Source organism: Zootoca vivipara, chromosome 9 (genome assembly GCF_965207765.1).
Source record: "Zootoca vivipara chromosome 9, rZooViv2.hap1.1, whole genome shotgun sequence".
Classification (NCBI taxonomy): domain Eukaryota; kingdom Metazoa; phylum Chordata; class Lepidosauria; order Squamata; family Lacertidae; genus Zootoca; species Zootoca vivipara.
This window is the reverse complement of record NC_142592.1, coordinates 71733706-71748896: the sequence shown is the minus strand read 5'-3', so window position 1 is coordinate 71748896 and position 15191 is coordinate 71733706. Positions and strand designations below refer to the sequence as shown.

Below are 15191 nucleotides of genomic sequence, written 5' to 3'. Positions count from 1 at the left end.
TCACCATCAGTTTGTCAAATGGTACTAGCGGACTTCATGGTAATGAACAATTTAATAGATGTTTGTCCACAGTTTGGTGTATTTGTGGTAAGGGTTAGTAAAGAAAAGCATTATGTTGTCTGCCTTTTCCCCAAAGAGAACTGCTCTTGCCCATCATCCAGGACTTGCTACCATATTATAGCTGCCAAAAAAATCTATTGGCATGCCACCAGAACCAGGGAAGCCTCGCCGGTTGCAGCTCACACAGTTCAAGCGAAATAAAAGGCAGAAGAGTAGATCAGGAAGAAAGTTCCTCAGACTGAAGGAAAAGATAACAGTAGCTCTAACCCCACACCCAAACCCAAACCCCAAACCCGAACCACCGAACCCCCAAAACCCAAACCCCGTGTCCCCTGACTCCGACACACAACCTTTTTTTGTTAAGTCTTGTCAATGCAAATGTGAGGTCCTTATTACTAAGAATATATTTTTTATGGATTTAACCTCTTTTTCCAGCTCATTATCTTAATTCAGCCTGCCTTATTCAATCCTTTGTGGCTTCCTATTTCCAATACACATATCTCTCTCTCGAGCTTTTGTTGTACGAACAGTGACTAATAGGTTCCTCCCTTTCCCCACTGTATTAAAAAACTTTTGCAGACTTTTAATAAGGTCCCTATTGTTGTACTTTATAACAACTTCTCATTAGCAAACTTTGCAAACGGCAATACCCTTGATAAACAATTATTTTTTGTGCAGCAAACTTCCTTTCTCCACTGTCTGCTTTCTGTTGGTACTTTTTTGGAGAGTTGTGGCTGAATATTGCCCTCCAGGCAATAGCCACAGTGTCAGGGACTGATGGGACTTGTGGTCCAAAACATATGGATGTCACCACACTGGCAGAAGTGGTGCACTTGTGGCCCTCCAAATATTGATGGATTACAACTCATATCACTCTTGCCCATTGGCCATGACTCTTGGTGCTGATGAGAGTTGTAAACTAACAACACCTGGATTGTTTCTGTTTCACCAGTCCTCCCCTCAAGCCCCTTTGACCATGCAGGTCATGCTCCATGCCATTTCCACCACAATGTACAAAGTTTCATCGTATGCATAAAATAAGTAAGCCTTAATTCACAATGGGAAAGGTGACTCCCCTCACAATCAGGGGCCAGTTCAATTAGGAGGAAACTTCCTTTCCAGCCCTATACACCAGCAGCTCATAAACCCAGTGAGACTCTGACATTGAGGGCAACTTCTGTGTCTCAGGTTACATCTGTGCAACCTATTAGAGGACAGTATATGAGCTGGCAAGTGGCGCGGTCTTCCTGTTTCTGCAACTGCTTCATAGGGCCCAGGCCTGTGGACAGCTGTCTAGAGACTAGATGTCAGGATCATGCCCCCCCCCCAGCACTCCGGGAGAGTCAACTTTGGAAATTGAGCTGAGTGAGGAAGAGGCTGACTCTGTAGTGACAGCTGTCTGTCTGATTTTGAGAGAGTGGCCCGGGGCCCCTCCTTTCCGTAGAAGAAGCAGTTAGTTCTCAAGGGGAGGAAGAGTTGGACTCTGGCCAAGGCATTGCCAGGCAACCATTAGATAAGATGCTGACAGAGCCTGAGTATTCTAGACTTTAAGAAAGCAGACTTCAGAAAACTTAGGGAAATGCTGGGTGAAATAACATGGACAGTAATACTAAAAGGGAAGGGAGTTCATGATGGTTGGGAGTTTGTTAAAAGGGAGATATTTAAAGCACAACTTCAGGAAATACCAATGAGACGGAAACATGGAAAGTGCCTAAAGAAGCCAGGGTGGCTATCTAAAGAACTTTTAACTGAGTTAAGATTTAAAAGGGATATGTACAAAACATGGAAAAAGGGGGAAATCACCAGAGAGGAATTCAAACAAATAGCCATCACATGTAGAGACCAAGTCAGAAAAGCTAAAGCACAGAATGAACTCAGGCTTGCTAGAGAGGTTAAAAGCAACAAAAAGGGCTTTTATGGGTATTAGGGCTTAGGGAGCTGGGTATGGTTAGCCTGGAGAAGAGAAGGTTAAGGGGTGATATGATAGCCATGTTCAAATATATGAAAGGATGTCATATATAAAGGAGGGTGAAAGGTTGTTTTCTGCTGCTCCAGAGAAGCGGACACAGAGCAATGGATTCAAACAGCAAGAAAGAAGCTTCCACCTAAACATTAGGAAGAACTTCCGGACAGTAAGAGCTGTTCGACAGTGGAATTTGCTGCCAAGGAGTGTGGTGGAGTCTCCTTCTTTGGAGGTCTTTAAGCGGAGGCTTGACAGCCATATGTCAAGAATGCTTTGATGGTGTTTCCTGCTTGGCAGGGGGTTGGACTGGATGGCCCTTGTGGTCTCTTCCAACTCTATGATTCTATGATTCTGAGGAAGAGGTAGCTGAGCCCTTCAATCCTAAAATGAGGCATTTAGAGCAACGGAAAGGAAAGAGATGAAAGGAGGGTTTGAGCTATTCCTAAATATATTTGGCAAGGGGGAAAACCGATAATAAAATATAAAATATTGATAGATGCAAAAGAAAGAGGTTTTTCCCTGTCAGATATGAGATTATATTATGAAGCATTGTGTCTTTGCTGCTTGAAGGAATGGAAGACACTAGAGAATTCACATATTCTAGACTTAGAAGGTCATGATAATATTTTTGATTGGCATGCTTATTTATGGTATGCAAAAGTTAAAGTTCATAAAGGATTTACAAATCATATAATTAGGGGCCCCTTCATGGATCAATGCCTTGTCGTGGCGAAGGGGCTTGAATAACTCAGAGAAGCTATGAGCTATGCCATGCAGGGCCACCCAAGATGGACAGGTCATAGTGGAGAGTTTTGACTAAACGTGATCCACCTGGAGAAGGAACTGGCAAGCCACTCCAGTATCCCTGCCAAGAAAACTCCATGGACAAAGACAACAGGCATATAAAAGTTATGACGCTGGAAGATGAGCCCCTCAGGTCGGAAGGCGTCCAACATGCTACTGAGGAAGAGCGGAGGACAAGTACAAGTAGATTCAGAGCTGATGAAGCGGCTGGGCCAAAGCCGAAAGGACGCTCAGTTGCGGATATGCCTGGAAGCGAAAGGAAAGTCCGATGCTGTAAAGAAAAATATTGCATAGGAACCTGGAATGTAAGAACCATGAATGGCGGTAAGCTGGATGTGGTCAAAAATGAGATGACAAGAATAAATATCGACATCCTGGGCATCAGTGAACTAAAATGGAAGGGAATGGGCGAATTCAGTTCGGATGACTATCATATCTACTACTGTGGGCAAGAATCTTGTAGCAGAAATGGAGTGGCCCTCATAGTCAACAAAAGAGTGGCAAAAGCTGTAATGGGATGCAATCTCAAAAATGACAGAATGATCTCGATACGAATCCAAGGCAGACCTTTTAACATCACAGTAATCCAAGTTTATGCACCAACTACCGGTGCTGAAGAAAGTGAAATTGACCAATTCTATGAAGACTTACAACACTTTCTAGAAATGACACCAAAGAAGGATGTTCTTCTCATTACAGGGGATTGGAATGCTAAAGTAGGGAATCAAGAGATAAAAGGAACAACTGGCAAGTTTGGCCTTGGAGTTCAAAATGAAGCAGGGCAAAGGCTAATAGAGTTCTGTCAAGAGAACAAGCTGGTCATCACAAACACTCTTTTCCAACAACACAAGAGACGACTCTACACATGGATATCACCAAATGGGCAGCATCGAAATCAGATTGATTATATTCTCTGCAGCCAAAGATGGAGAAGCTCTATACAGTCAGCAAAAACAAGACCTGGAGCTGACTGTAACTCAGATCATCAGCTTCTTATAGCAAAATTCCAGCTTAAACTGAAGAAAGTAGGAAAAACCACTGGGCCAGTAAGATACAATCTGAATCAAATCCCTTATGAATACACAGTGGAAGTGAGGAACAGCTTTAAGGATTTAGATTTGGTGGACAGAGTGCCTGAAGAACTATGGATGGAGGCTCGTAACATTATACAGGAGGCAGCAACGAAAACCATCCCAAGGAAAAGGAAATGCAAGAAAGCAAAATGGCTGTCCAACAGGCCTTACAAATAGCGGAGGAGAGGAGGCAAGCAAAATGCAAGGGAGATAGGGAAAGATACAGGAAACTGAATGCAGATTTCCAAAAAACAGCAAGGAGAGACAAGAGGGTCTTCTTAAATGAGCAATGCAAAGAAATAGAGGAAAACAATAGAATGGGGAAAACCAGAGATCTGTTCAAGAAAATTGGAGATATGAAAGGAACATTTCGTACAAAGATTACCATAATCAAGGACAAAAGTGGTAAGGACCTAACAGAAGCAGAAGACATCAAGAAGAGGTGGCAAGAATACACAGAGGAATTATACCAGAAAGATATGGAGGTCTCGTACACCTCAGGTGGTTGCTGACCTTGAGCCAGACATCTTGGAGAGTGAAGTCAAATGGGCCTTAGAAAGCACTGCTAATAACAAGGCCAGTGGAAGTGATGATATTCCAGCTGAACTGTTTAAAATTTTAAAAGATGATGCTGTTAAGGTGCTACACCCAATATGCCAGCAAGTTTGGAAAACTCAGCAATGGCCAGAGGATTGGAGAAGATCAGTCTACATCCCAATTCCTAAGAAGGGCAGTGCCAAAGAATGCTGCAACTACCGCACAATTGCGCTCATTTCACACGCTAGCAAGGTTATGCTTAAAATTCTACAAGGCAGGCTTAGGCAGTATGTGGACCGAGAACTCCCAGAAGTGCAAGCTGGATTTCGAAAGGGCAGAGGAACCAGAGACCAAATAGCAAACATGCGCTGGATTATGGAGAAAGCTAGAGAGTTCCAGAAAAACGTCTACTTCTGCTTCATTGACTATGCAAAAGCCTTTGACTGTGTCGACCACAGCAAACTATGGCAAGTTCTTAAAGAAATGGGAGTGCCTGATCACCTCATCTGTCTCCTGAGAAATCTCTATGTGGGACAAGAAGCTACAGTTAGAACTGGATATGGAACAACTGATTGGTTCAAAATTGGGAAAGGAGTACGACAAGGTTGTATATTGTCTCCCTGCTTATTTAACTTATATGCAGAATTCATCATGTGAAAGGCTGGACTAGATGAATCCCAAGCCGGAATTAAGATTGCCGGAAGAAATATCAACAACCTCAGATATGCAGATGACACAACCTTGATGGCAGAAAGCGAGGAGGAATTAAAGAACCTTTTAATGAGGGTGAAAGAGGAGAGCGCAAAATATGGTCTGAAGCTCAACATCAAAAAAACCAAGATCATGGCCACTGGTCCCATCACCTCCTGGCAAATAGAAGGGGAAGAAATGGAGGCAGTGAGAGATTTTACTTTCTTGGGCTCCTTGATCACTGCAGATGGTGACAGCAGTCACGAAATTAAAAGACGCCTGCTTCTTGGGAGAAAAGCAATGACAAACCTAGACAGCATCTTAAAAAGCAGAGACATCACCTTGCCAACAAAGGTCTGTATAGTTAAAGCTATGGTTTTCCCAGTAGTGATGTATGGAAGTGAGAGCTGGACCATAAAGAAGGCTGATCGCCGAAGAATGGATGCTTTTGAATTATGGTGCTGGAGGAGTCTCTTGAGAGTCCCATGGACTGCTAGAAGATCAAACCTATCAATTCTTCAGGAAATCAGCCCTGAGTGCTCACTGGAAGGACAGATCGTGAAGCTGAGGCTCCAATACTTTGGCCACCTCATGAGAAGAGAAGACTCCCTGGAAAAGACCCTGATGTTGGGAAAGATGGAGGGCACTAGGAGAAGGGGACGACAGAGGACGAGATGGTTGGACAGTGTTCTCAAAGCTACGAACATGAGTTTGACCAAATTGCGGGAGGCAGTGCAAGACAGGAGTGCCTGGCAAGCTCTGTTCCATGGGGTCACGAAGAGTTGGACATGACTAAATGACTAAATAACAACAACAACAACAACAACAACAGGCTAAAGCCTTGTCCCACTCTTTGCTCCGCATTTTCTTTGCTGATGGGGCCCTATGTCCTATCAGCGTTAAAGGTGTTCAGGGCAAATGTGGTAGCCACAATGGCCTATGCTGCACCGTTATGGGTGGCTATGGCAAATTTGTCACCCTTGGAGACGTTGCAGAATCAATTCTTGCGCAGGCTCCTAAAGCTTCCCTCATGCATAACCAACTCAGCATACGTCTAGAACTGAAGATCCCCGCCCTAGAATCTATCTTATGGAGGTGAGTCTTTAATTGCTGGCTGACTCTCTGGCACAGACTGCCCAGCCACTATCTTGTGCAATGCCTATGGCAGGATAAATTCCCCAGCCCATGGTCCAATAAAATCCATGCCAAACTCTTATTTTATGGAATCTCTCCGTCAGTCTCCATAAATCGAGACCTTGCTGCAGCCAAAAGACTTATTAAACAAAAGCTGGACAATGCTGAGTTGCAATATAACCTAACGACGGGTGGAGGGGTCTGCTTGTCAATGAATATCGGCATTACACCAACTTGTCATGTTCCATCATACCTATCCTCCCTTTCCTTCGCCTCACACTTGTTTGTGTTTATCAAAGTGAGATTTAATGCTTTTCCGTCTAACGTTTTGAGACACAGATTTTCCAAGGGACAAGCTTCCGCACTCTGTACTTGTGACAAAAAGTCGTAAGAATCCCTCCACCACCAAATACCTTCACCTCCCCACCTCAGTAGGAGGATGAGAAACATACTACAACGCCAACCAAATACGCCATATAATCCCATATATACTAGAAGACGAGACAAAACAATGGGTACATCTGGAGAGGGACTCAATTGAAAATATCTGCACCACAGCATATCCCTTTCTCCCAAACAAATTAAAGAAGATTCCCACAACACTCAACAGATACACACAAACTATGTTCAAAGCATGGAAAGCAGAAACTAGTAAATTATCTCCAACTCCATCCCCATTAATTCCCCTGGCTTACCATCCATTGTTCCATCATGCAGCACAAAACCTCCAGATGAAAACCTGGCAAACCAAAGGTTTACATCGCTTAATAGACTTCTATAAAGACAACAAACCTTTGTCAACACAAGAAATACAGGACAAACTAGAAGACATCCCAATGCCCTGGTTAGCACAACATCAATTACATGCCTTTCTAAATAACCCAACAGTAAAACCAGCAGCAACTAGACCCCTGACAGCTTTCGAAAGCCTCCTCCAAATGTCAAAAGGACACGGAAAAGGGACGGTATCTGAAATTTACAAAATACTACTTCAAAATCCCACAGATCCTCTGGACAAGATAAAACGACAATGGGAGGATGACATAGGATATGAAATCAACCTACCCAATGGACTCGAATGTGGTCGAAACCCCCTTTCAAATCTATATCAATGAAAAGAAAAGAACTCTCTTTAAACTAACTCACAGATGGTACCTGACTCCACGAAAACTATCACTAATACGTTCCGGAATCTCATCAAAATTTTGGAGAGGATGCACTTCCACAGGCACATATCTCCACATGTGGTGGGAGTGCCCTAAAATCCAATCATTCTGGAAGACATCCATGCAAGAAATTTGTAAGATAACTAAGCAAGTGCTAGAAATTACCCCAGAATTGGTTTTACTAAATATCTTTCAAGATAACAATGCTCACTCAGATCACAAGGAACTTATAATCCATCTGTTGTCAGCAACCAGAAACATCATAGCCAGGCACTGAAGGGACCTGTCAGGGGTAAACATGGACCAATGGTACCAAGTTGTATGGGAAACAGCCCTACTAGAAAAACTAACCAGTAAGCTGAAACTGACACGGGGACAAACTGAAGAAGACACCTTCACCCCAGCATGGTTCCCCTTCATCACTTATACAGCCCAACAGGACAACGACAAAAACTTACCGTCAGCATACAAATCAATATGGCTAACCTAATCAAAACACCCTCCCTCCCCACTCACGCAAGAAACTAAGGATCATCGCAGCCAACCACAAATGAACAACCACATTCTAAGACAAATCCTGACCTCTCTCACCAACAAAGAAACACGAACAAACAACAGAGAACCAGCACAAACGACACTGACGCCGAACCCCTACACATACCAAGAAAAACAGAAACATCGGCAATCCACCACACCCGACTCCCCATCCCACCCACCTCTTTCCCCCCCTTCCTCATAATGTCTCAACAAGTAAAATTGATGTGTAAAAATGATGCATGGGGAAAAAAATACATGAGACATTGCACTACCTTTGTAACCCAAGAAAATCTTTAATAAAAATAATTATATTAAAAAAGAATCCCTCCACCATATAATGTTTAAATGCCCTCTGTACAGCGCCGCTTGGGTAAACATCCTGAACCCAATAATCCAGGAAATGGCAGACAAACCTGCAGAATCACACCTTGCAATTGCCTTACCCAGACAGAACCCTACAGGTAGCAGGGTTTTTAACCTCAGTTCTCTCATACAAGAGACGAACTGGTATATTATATGACTAGTGAATTTTTACAGAATTTTTACTCAATTCCTTCTATGGCACAGATCATTTCCCTTTTACTTTTGCCTTGTGTTTTATTGTACTTTTATGTTTTTTGGTTATATTTATGTGCCAGTCCGATTATGTTTTTTGCTGTGTGGGCTTATAGCTGCAATAAAGAATTTTGGTTTGGTAAAGAAAGAAAATATCTTAGAAGGATATTTAGAAACTTATTAAAACAATAGGGAGGAGAGATAAATTAAAAGAATTTAAGGAATTATCAGGGAAACTAACAACTTGGATGCAATATCATCATTTGTGTGAAATTTGTGAGAAGGATAGGGTATGAGGATTTTGGGGGGAATATCACAACTGGAGAGAGACTTATTGGAATGTAATGTAAAAGTGTTGTCTAAAATTTACAAATTATTATTGGATTGAGAGACAAAGGATGAGCAAGTAAAATTCTCAATGATACACTGGGCAATAGATATTGGTCATAATATATATATGGAAGCCTGGGAACAACTGTGGAATATGGATATAAAATTTACAGCATGCTATGGTCTAAGAGAAAATGATATGAAAATGATATATCGATGGTATTTAACACCAAGTAAAGTGGCAAAATGTATAAATCTAAATCAAATAAGTGTTGGAAATGTAAAGAGAAAGAAGGTGGTCTTGTAGTAAAGTTAAAGCTTATTGGGAAATGATAAAAATTGAATTAAAAAAGATGTCTAGAATAACTTTTGTTTTAAAAAAAAAACAACCAGAAGCTTTTCTTTTGGGAATTTGTTGTTGTTTAGTCGTTTAGTCGTGTCCGACTCTTCGTGAGAATTATAGGGCCAGAACTACCTAAAATGTATAGAACTTTATTTATGTATACTATGACAGCGGCAACAATGTTACTTGCCCCAAAATGGAAAGAAGTCCCAGCGAAAGAGGAATGGATACAAAAACTTATGGAATATGCAGAAATGGCAAAACTGGGAAAATAAGAAATCAAGACAGAAAACTTTTTATAAAAGAACTAGCTGGACCAGCCACGCGTTGTTGTGGGTTTTTGTGTTAAATGGACCTTTTTCTGTTAAGTGGACCTTTAGAGTCTCCCCTCAGAGTCCCCTCACCTGCCCTGTCCCAACCCTGACTCCCCTACTGTAAGTTTCAAAAATAAGACTCCCACACCCATGCGTGTTCCTGAAAATGTCCCCACCCTGCACTGCTTTGGCTGACTCAGGGTCCTACCTCCCCCCCATGGCTATGTGTTTCCCCTCCCTTTTTTGTGCCTCATCTCTGTGAGCCCCCTCCCCCGTTGTTGTGCCTCATCCCTGTGATTCTCCCACCCTGTGAAAGGCCCACATTCTGTTTGTTTTTGCCTGTGGCCTACTGGGCAATGGTGAGGCCTACTCAGTTTTCCCTGCTGGGCAATGCTGCAGTCTACTCAGTTTTCCCTGTCCCAACCCACCACCCACTGCTTTGGCTGACTCAGGGTCCCCCCCCCATGCCTATGTGTTCCCCCCTCCCTTTGTTGTGCCTCATCCCTGTGACCCCCCCAATTGTGAAAGCCCCACATTCTGTTTGTTTTTGCCTGTGACCTACTGAATGATGTGGCCTACTCAGTTTTCCCTGTTTGGCAATGCTGCGGCCTATTGAAAAAGCTAGGCCTTGTTGCTGCAAAAGGACTGTTTTCAGTTGGTTGCTGTGGAATTTTGTGATGTCATCTAGCAGCGCAGCTTTGGAGGCAGCAGCATGCGATCTGCCTTTCTATTGGATGCTGCTGGAGTCTTCAGAGCTTCTGGTGGTGACGTCTAATTTGGTCACCACTTATTTGTGTTTAATCATTATTTTAGGTGTGAAAGGTATGATTTTTTGGGGGGGGGGGTTAATGCCAGATCCCTCCCTGGTGGGCATGGAACATTGTGGCCAAATTTGTTACATTACGGTTCAGCAGTTACGGAGAAAGGCTGTGACCTCCACGCACGCAATGCCTACATTTTAATATATATGGAAATGATTTATGGAATATTTACAAACGAACTGTAAACAGATAAGAACATTGGCAGAATTATTGTTATTACCTGCAATTTTATAAGAGTATATATTTTAAGTAGATTTTAAAAATGGGTAAATTGAATGAATTTGGATATGCAGAAGACATTAAATACAATTTTTTTGAACCGCAGAAAGAGGGGGTCTGTGAAGCTAGAGAGAGGGAGCCATGGTGAAGAGCTCCATGTGTGTTTATATGTAAATAAAGTAGATTAAATTGTTTTGAAGTTAAGTTCTAGGAGTAAGTAAAACTTTTGAATCATATTTTTGAACTGGAGAAAATTTATTTCAATACAAGAGTCAGTTTTTGTTCACCTAGTGGCTTCTACATGTGCCGTATTAATTATCTCAATAGGTAGATAGGTAAAGGTAAGGACCCCTGGATGGTTAAGTCCAGTCAAAGGCAACTATGGGGCGCTCATGTTGCTTCAGGCCAAGGGAGCCGGTGTTTGTCCACAGACAGCTTTCCAAGTCATGTGGCCAGCAAGACTAAACCGCTTCTGGTGCAATGGGACACCATGACGAAAACCAGAGCTCACTGAAATTCTGTTTACCTTCCCATCCCAGTGGTACCTATTTATCTATCTACTTGCACTGGTGTGATTTCAAACTGCTACGTTGGCAGAAGCTGGGACAGAGCAACAGGAGCTCACCCCGTTCCAATCAGCAAGCCCAAAAGGCTCAGTGGTTTAGAGTACCACAGTGCCCCCCACTTATCCAGGGCTGTCAAAGTGGGACTGGATGGCCCTTGTGGTCTCTTCCAACTCTATGATTCTATGATTTCTCCAGAAAAAGATATGCCAGAACTCACCGTGAATGCCTCCCTTGTTCTCTTATAATGGCAATGTTGCCCACCTTAGAAGTGCCAGAACTGAGTTCTGGTGAGTTCCAGCTGGAAAAAAAGCCTTGAGTAAGAACATATAAATATGTGTCTACCATGTGGCAGTCGGGGTTGCGAGAAAGGGTCATTTTGCAACTCACATTGTGTCCTCTAGTTGCGACCAGCAGTTATCTCAGACAGTCCAGAGGTTACTGACTCTGGAGCTCTCAAAGATCCACTGTGACCACTGGCTAGGCCACCCTTCTGATCAGCGAGCCCAAGAGGCTCCACAGCATCACCCGCACCACCCCAATGTGGCTCATTAACCACTAGGGAGCAGGTGTGAGCAAAATAATTACCTTTGGTCTAATGAGCAGAGCTGCAGGAATGAAGAATGGATCTTCCTGCATGACCCACATAAGCATTCTCCACGAAGTTATTAGGCTCCTGAGATTCTTTGAAAAGGAATATTAATATCTCCCCAACCTACCCACACATCTTAGTATTTTCCTTTCTCATATAAAGGAATAAAGTTTCAAATCAACAACCTTTATTGATGGAAATGGTTAATGTGAACACGTTTTATCATAGCAAACTCCAAAATGTCACTATATGAAGATCAAATTGACTGGATTTGATGGAATTTCAATAATTTTGAAGTCAAGTGGGATTCTTACAGCTTGCTTTTCCTCTTCAACACTTCTTTAGACTACACACTACAAAGGATCTCAGTCTTTTGTCAAATTGGGAGATCCAAATTTAGGTAAGCAATATCATGTTTGCAATTGATATAACCTGTGCCTTTGCAATCTATTCCGGCTCAGAAATAAGCTTCATTGAAATCCAATGGGACTTACACCCAAGTACAGTAAGTGGTTATGGTTGCAGTCTTAATGTACTTTTAGGGTTGCATTGTTGTCTTTCTTCTGATCTAACCAGCTAATTCTAAGCTGTTTTTTCTTTCTAAATGCCCCTATTTTTCTACCTTTGGCACATAAATCCACATGTGTGTTCATAGACACCATGGTTGAACTAGGCTGCAACAGCGTAAAACTGGGAATTCCATTTTCAAATACTAATGAGCACAGGAGATTGCTTTATATTAAGTTGGTACATGTAGCAGTGTTGTCTGCAGTGATTGGCAGTGGCTCGCCAGGACTGCAGACAGGGGTCTCTCCCAGCAGATACTCTACCACTGAGTCATGACCTGAGTTAACAATCCACATGTTTAATTGCTTTTCTATGGAATTTCTTGCTAGCCCTGTGCCCTGAGGATTGCATAAACTAAAAAAATAATAATACAGTGACAAAATAATAATCAGTAAACCATAGAAGCATAGAGTTGGAAGAGACCACAGGGCCACTAACTTTTCTGCATTCCCATAAAAAAACTTAGATATTACTATTTTTCATTCAATTAGAATAGAATCATAGAGTTGGAAGAGACCACAAGGGCCATCCAGTCCAACCCCCTGCAGGAAACACCATCAAAGCATTCCTGACAGATGGCTGTCAAGCCTCCGCTTAAAGACCTCCAACGAAGGAGACTCCACCACACCCCTTGGCAGCAAATTCCACTGTCGAACAGCTCTTACTGTCAGGAAGTTCTTCTTAATGTTTAGGTGGAATCTTCTTTCTTGTAGTTTGAATCCATTGCTCCACGTCTGCTTCTCTGGAGGAGCAGAAAACAACCTTTCACCCTCTTCTATATGACATCCTTTTATATATTTGAACATGGCTATCATATCATCCCTTAACCTTCTCTTCTCCAGGCTAAACATACCCAGCTCCCTAAGCCGTTCCTCATAAGGCATTGTTTCCAGGCCTTTGACCATTTTGGTTACCCTCCTCTGGACACGTTCTAGCTTGTCAGTATCCTTCTTGAACTGAGGTGCCCAGAACTGGACACAGTACTCCAGGTGAGGTCTGACCAGAGCAGAATACAGTGGTACTATTACTTCCCTTGATCTAGACGCTATACTCCTATTGATGCGTCCCTCATAAAATAGCATACTATAAAAAAAGAAGACAGATAGTAGCAAATACAGATAGTAGCAAATACAGTACTTAGTTTATCAGAATAAGGTTCCCAGTCTCATTAGAAATGATAAAAACCATGTATTGAATTTGTAATGCAATTGGTCATCAATAGTTAGCCACTTGGCCAATCTATATAGCATAGCTATCAAGTTCTCCCCTTCTTAAAGGAAATTCCCTTATGCTGAATAGGCTTCCTCACAAGAAAAGGGAAAACAACAGGGGGAGCTGACCTGGAATAAATACAAGTGGCCTTGACCACTGAGGAAGACCCCTTTGGTGTGTGTCAAAAACACAATTGGTCTCTAGTCATTGTTTGGCCCATTGGGTTGATATATAGGCATCATTCTAGACAGATATACATCACTGTGTTTCAATAATTTTATTCACATTTCAATTGTATGTTGGTGTTTTTTTATTTAAATGTGGGTTTAAATAAATGTGGGAATTCCTGGACATATCCTCTTTTTGGGGTCCTACATGCCCATCCAGGGGGAATTTTACATTTTACAGTAAATGTCCTGGATTTGGGATTTTAAAAAATGTGCAGGGGGTGTGTGCTCTGGTTTAGGCTTTGGTGGGGGCACAGGTGACCTGGCTCTGGCTTGGCGGTGGTGGTGATTGCTCTAAAAAATCTCAAAAACTTTTTGTGCCCATGTTTCTTGAAATACAGCAACCCTAGTATAATAAATTATCAAACCAACAGCACCACAGACTGATTTCAATGGGATCGAATTGTGCATAAATGAGTTGGAAAGCAGCCTATGCACTTGGACTCTATGCTGGATTACAAGGGGGTGGGTGCTTCTTAGAGAAACCTCTTTCTGTGCTTCTAAACACATTGACCTTTCTTCCCTGCAGGAGATCCCAAGCACAGAATGCCATGGGACTTGCAAATGAGACTATGGTGACAGAGTTCATCTTGATTGGGTTATCCGAATACCCCAGAGCTCAAACCATCTTTTTCTTCTTCCTCTTGGTAGTCTACCTCACTAGCTTTCTTGGTAATGGCCTCATTATCATGCTAATCATTATGGACCCCAGGCTTCATACTCCCATGTATTTCTTTCTGTGTGCTCTGTCTTTTATTGACATCGCCCTCATCAGCAATACAGTTCCAGAGGTCTTGGTCAACTGCTTCATTTACAGGCCTACAATTTCCTTCTACAGATGCCTGTCCCAGATGTACATTGGTCTATTACTTGTCTCCACTGAGTGTGTCCTGCTTGCACTCATGGCATACGACCGCTTTGTGGCTATATGCCAGCCCTTGCACTACATGAAGATCATGAGCTGGAAATGTTGCCTTTGCCTCGTGGCTGCATCTATGGGCTTTCCTTTCCTGATAACTCTGATCAATGCACTGTTGCGGCCGACTGACTTCTGTGGCCAAAATGTCATCAATCATTTTGCATGTGAGCTGGAGTCATTCCTCAAACTGGCTTGCTCTGACATTCATGCTAGTGAGCTCTTTATGCAAGCTGCCAGCATCTCCATTTTAATACCTCCCTTTGGTTTCATAGTTGTGACATATGGGCGCATAGGCCTGGCTGTACTGCGCATCCGTTCAGCACAGGGTCGCAAGAAAGCCTTTTCCACCTGCAGCTCTCACCTTGCTGTCGTCAGTGTCTTCTATGGCACTATCATGATCATGTACTTGAGGCCACAAGGGAAATCAGTTTCTGAAAAGGACAAGCTCATATCTGTAGCATATGGAGCTTTGACACCTATGCTCAACCCTTTGATATACAGCCTGAGAAACAGGGATGTGAAGGGTGCCTTTTGGAAACTGGCTGGAAGGAAAATATCAGAATAA

At 42.6% G+C, this 15191-nt stretch overlaps 1 protein-coding gene across 1 annotated transcript; it reads left to right on the top strand.

The window, feature by feature from the left end:
- The first annotated feature begins 14258 nt into the window (after positions 1-14258).
- LOC118083853 (olfactory receptor 13H1-like) lies at positions 14259-15191 on the top strand. The gene has a single exon (XM_035113270.2). The coding sequence runs from the start codon at positions 14259-14261 to the stop codon at positions 15189-15191; it is 933 nt and encodes a 310-aa protein (XP_034969161.2).

Excerpts from the sequence above, each read along its gene's own strand:
- LOC118083853 (XM_035113270.2), top strand. The coding sequence starts at position 14,259 with ATGGGACTTGCAAATGAGACTATGGTGACAGAGTTCATCTTGATTGGG.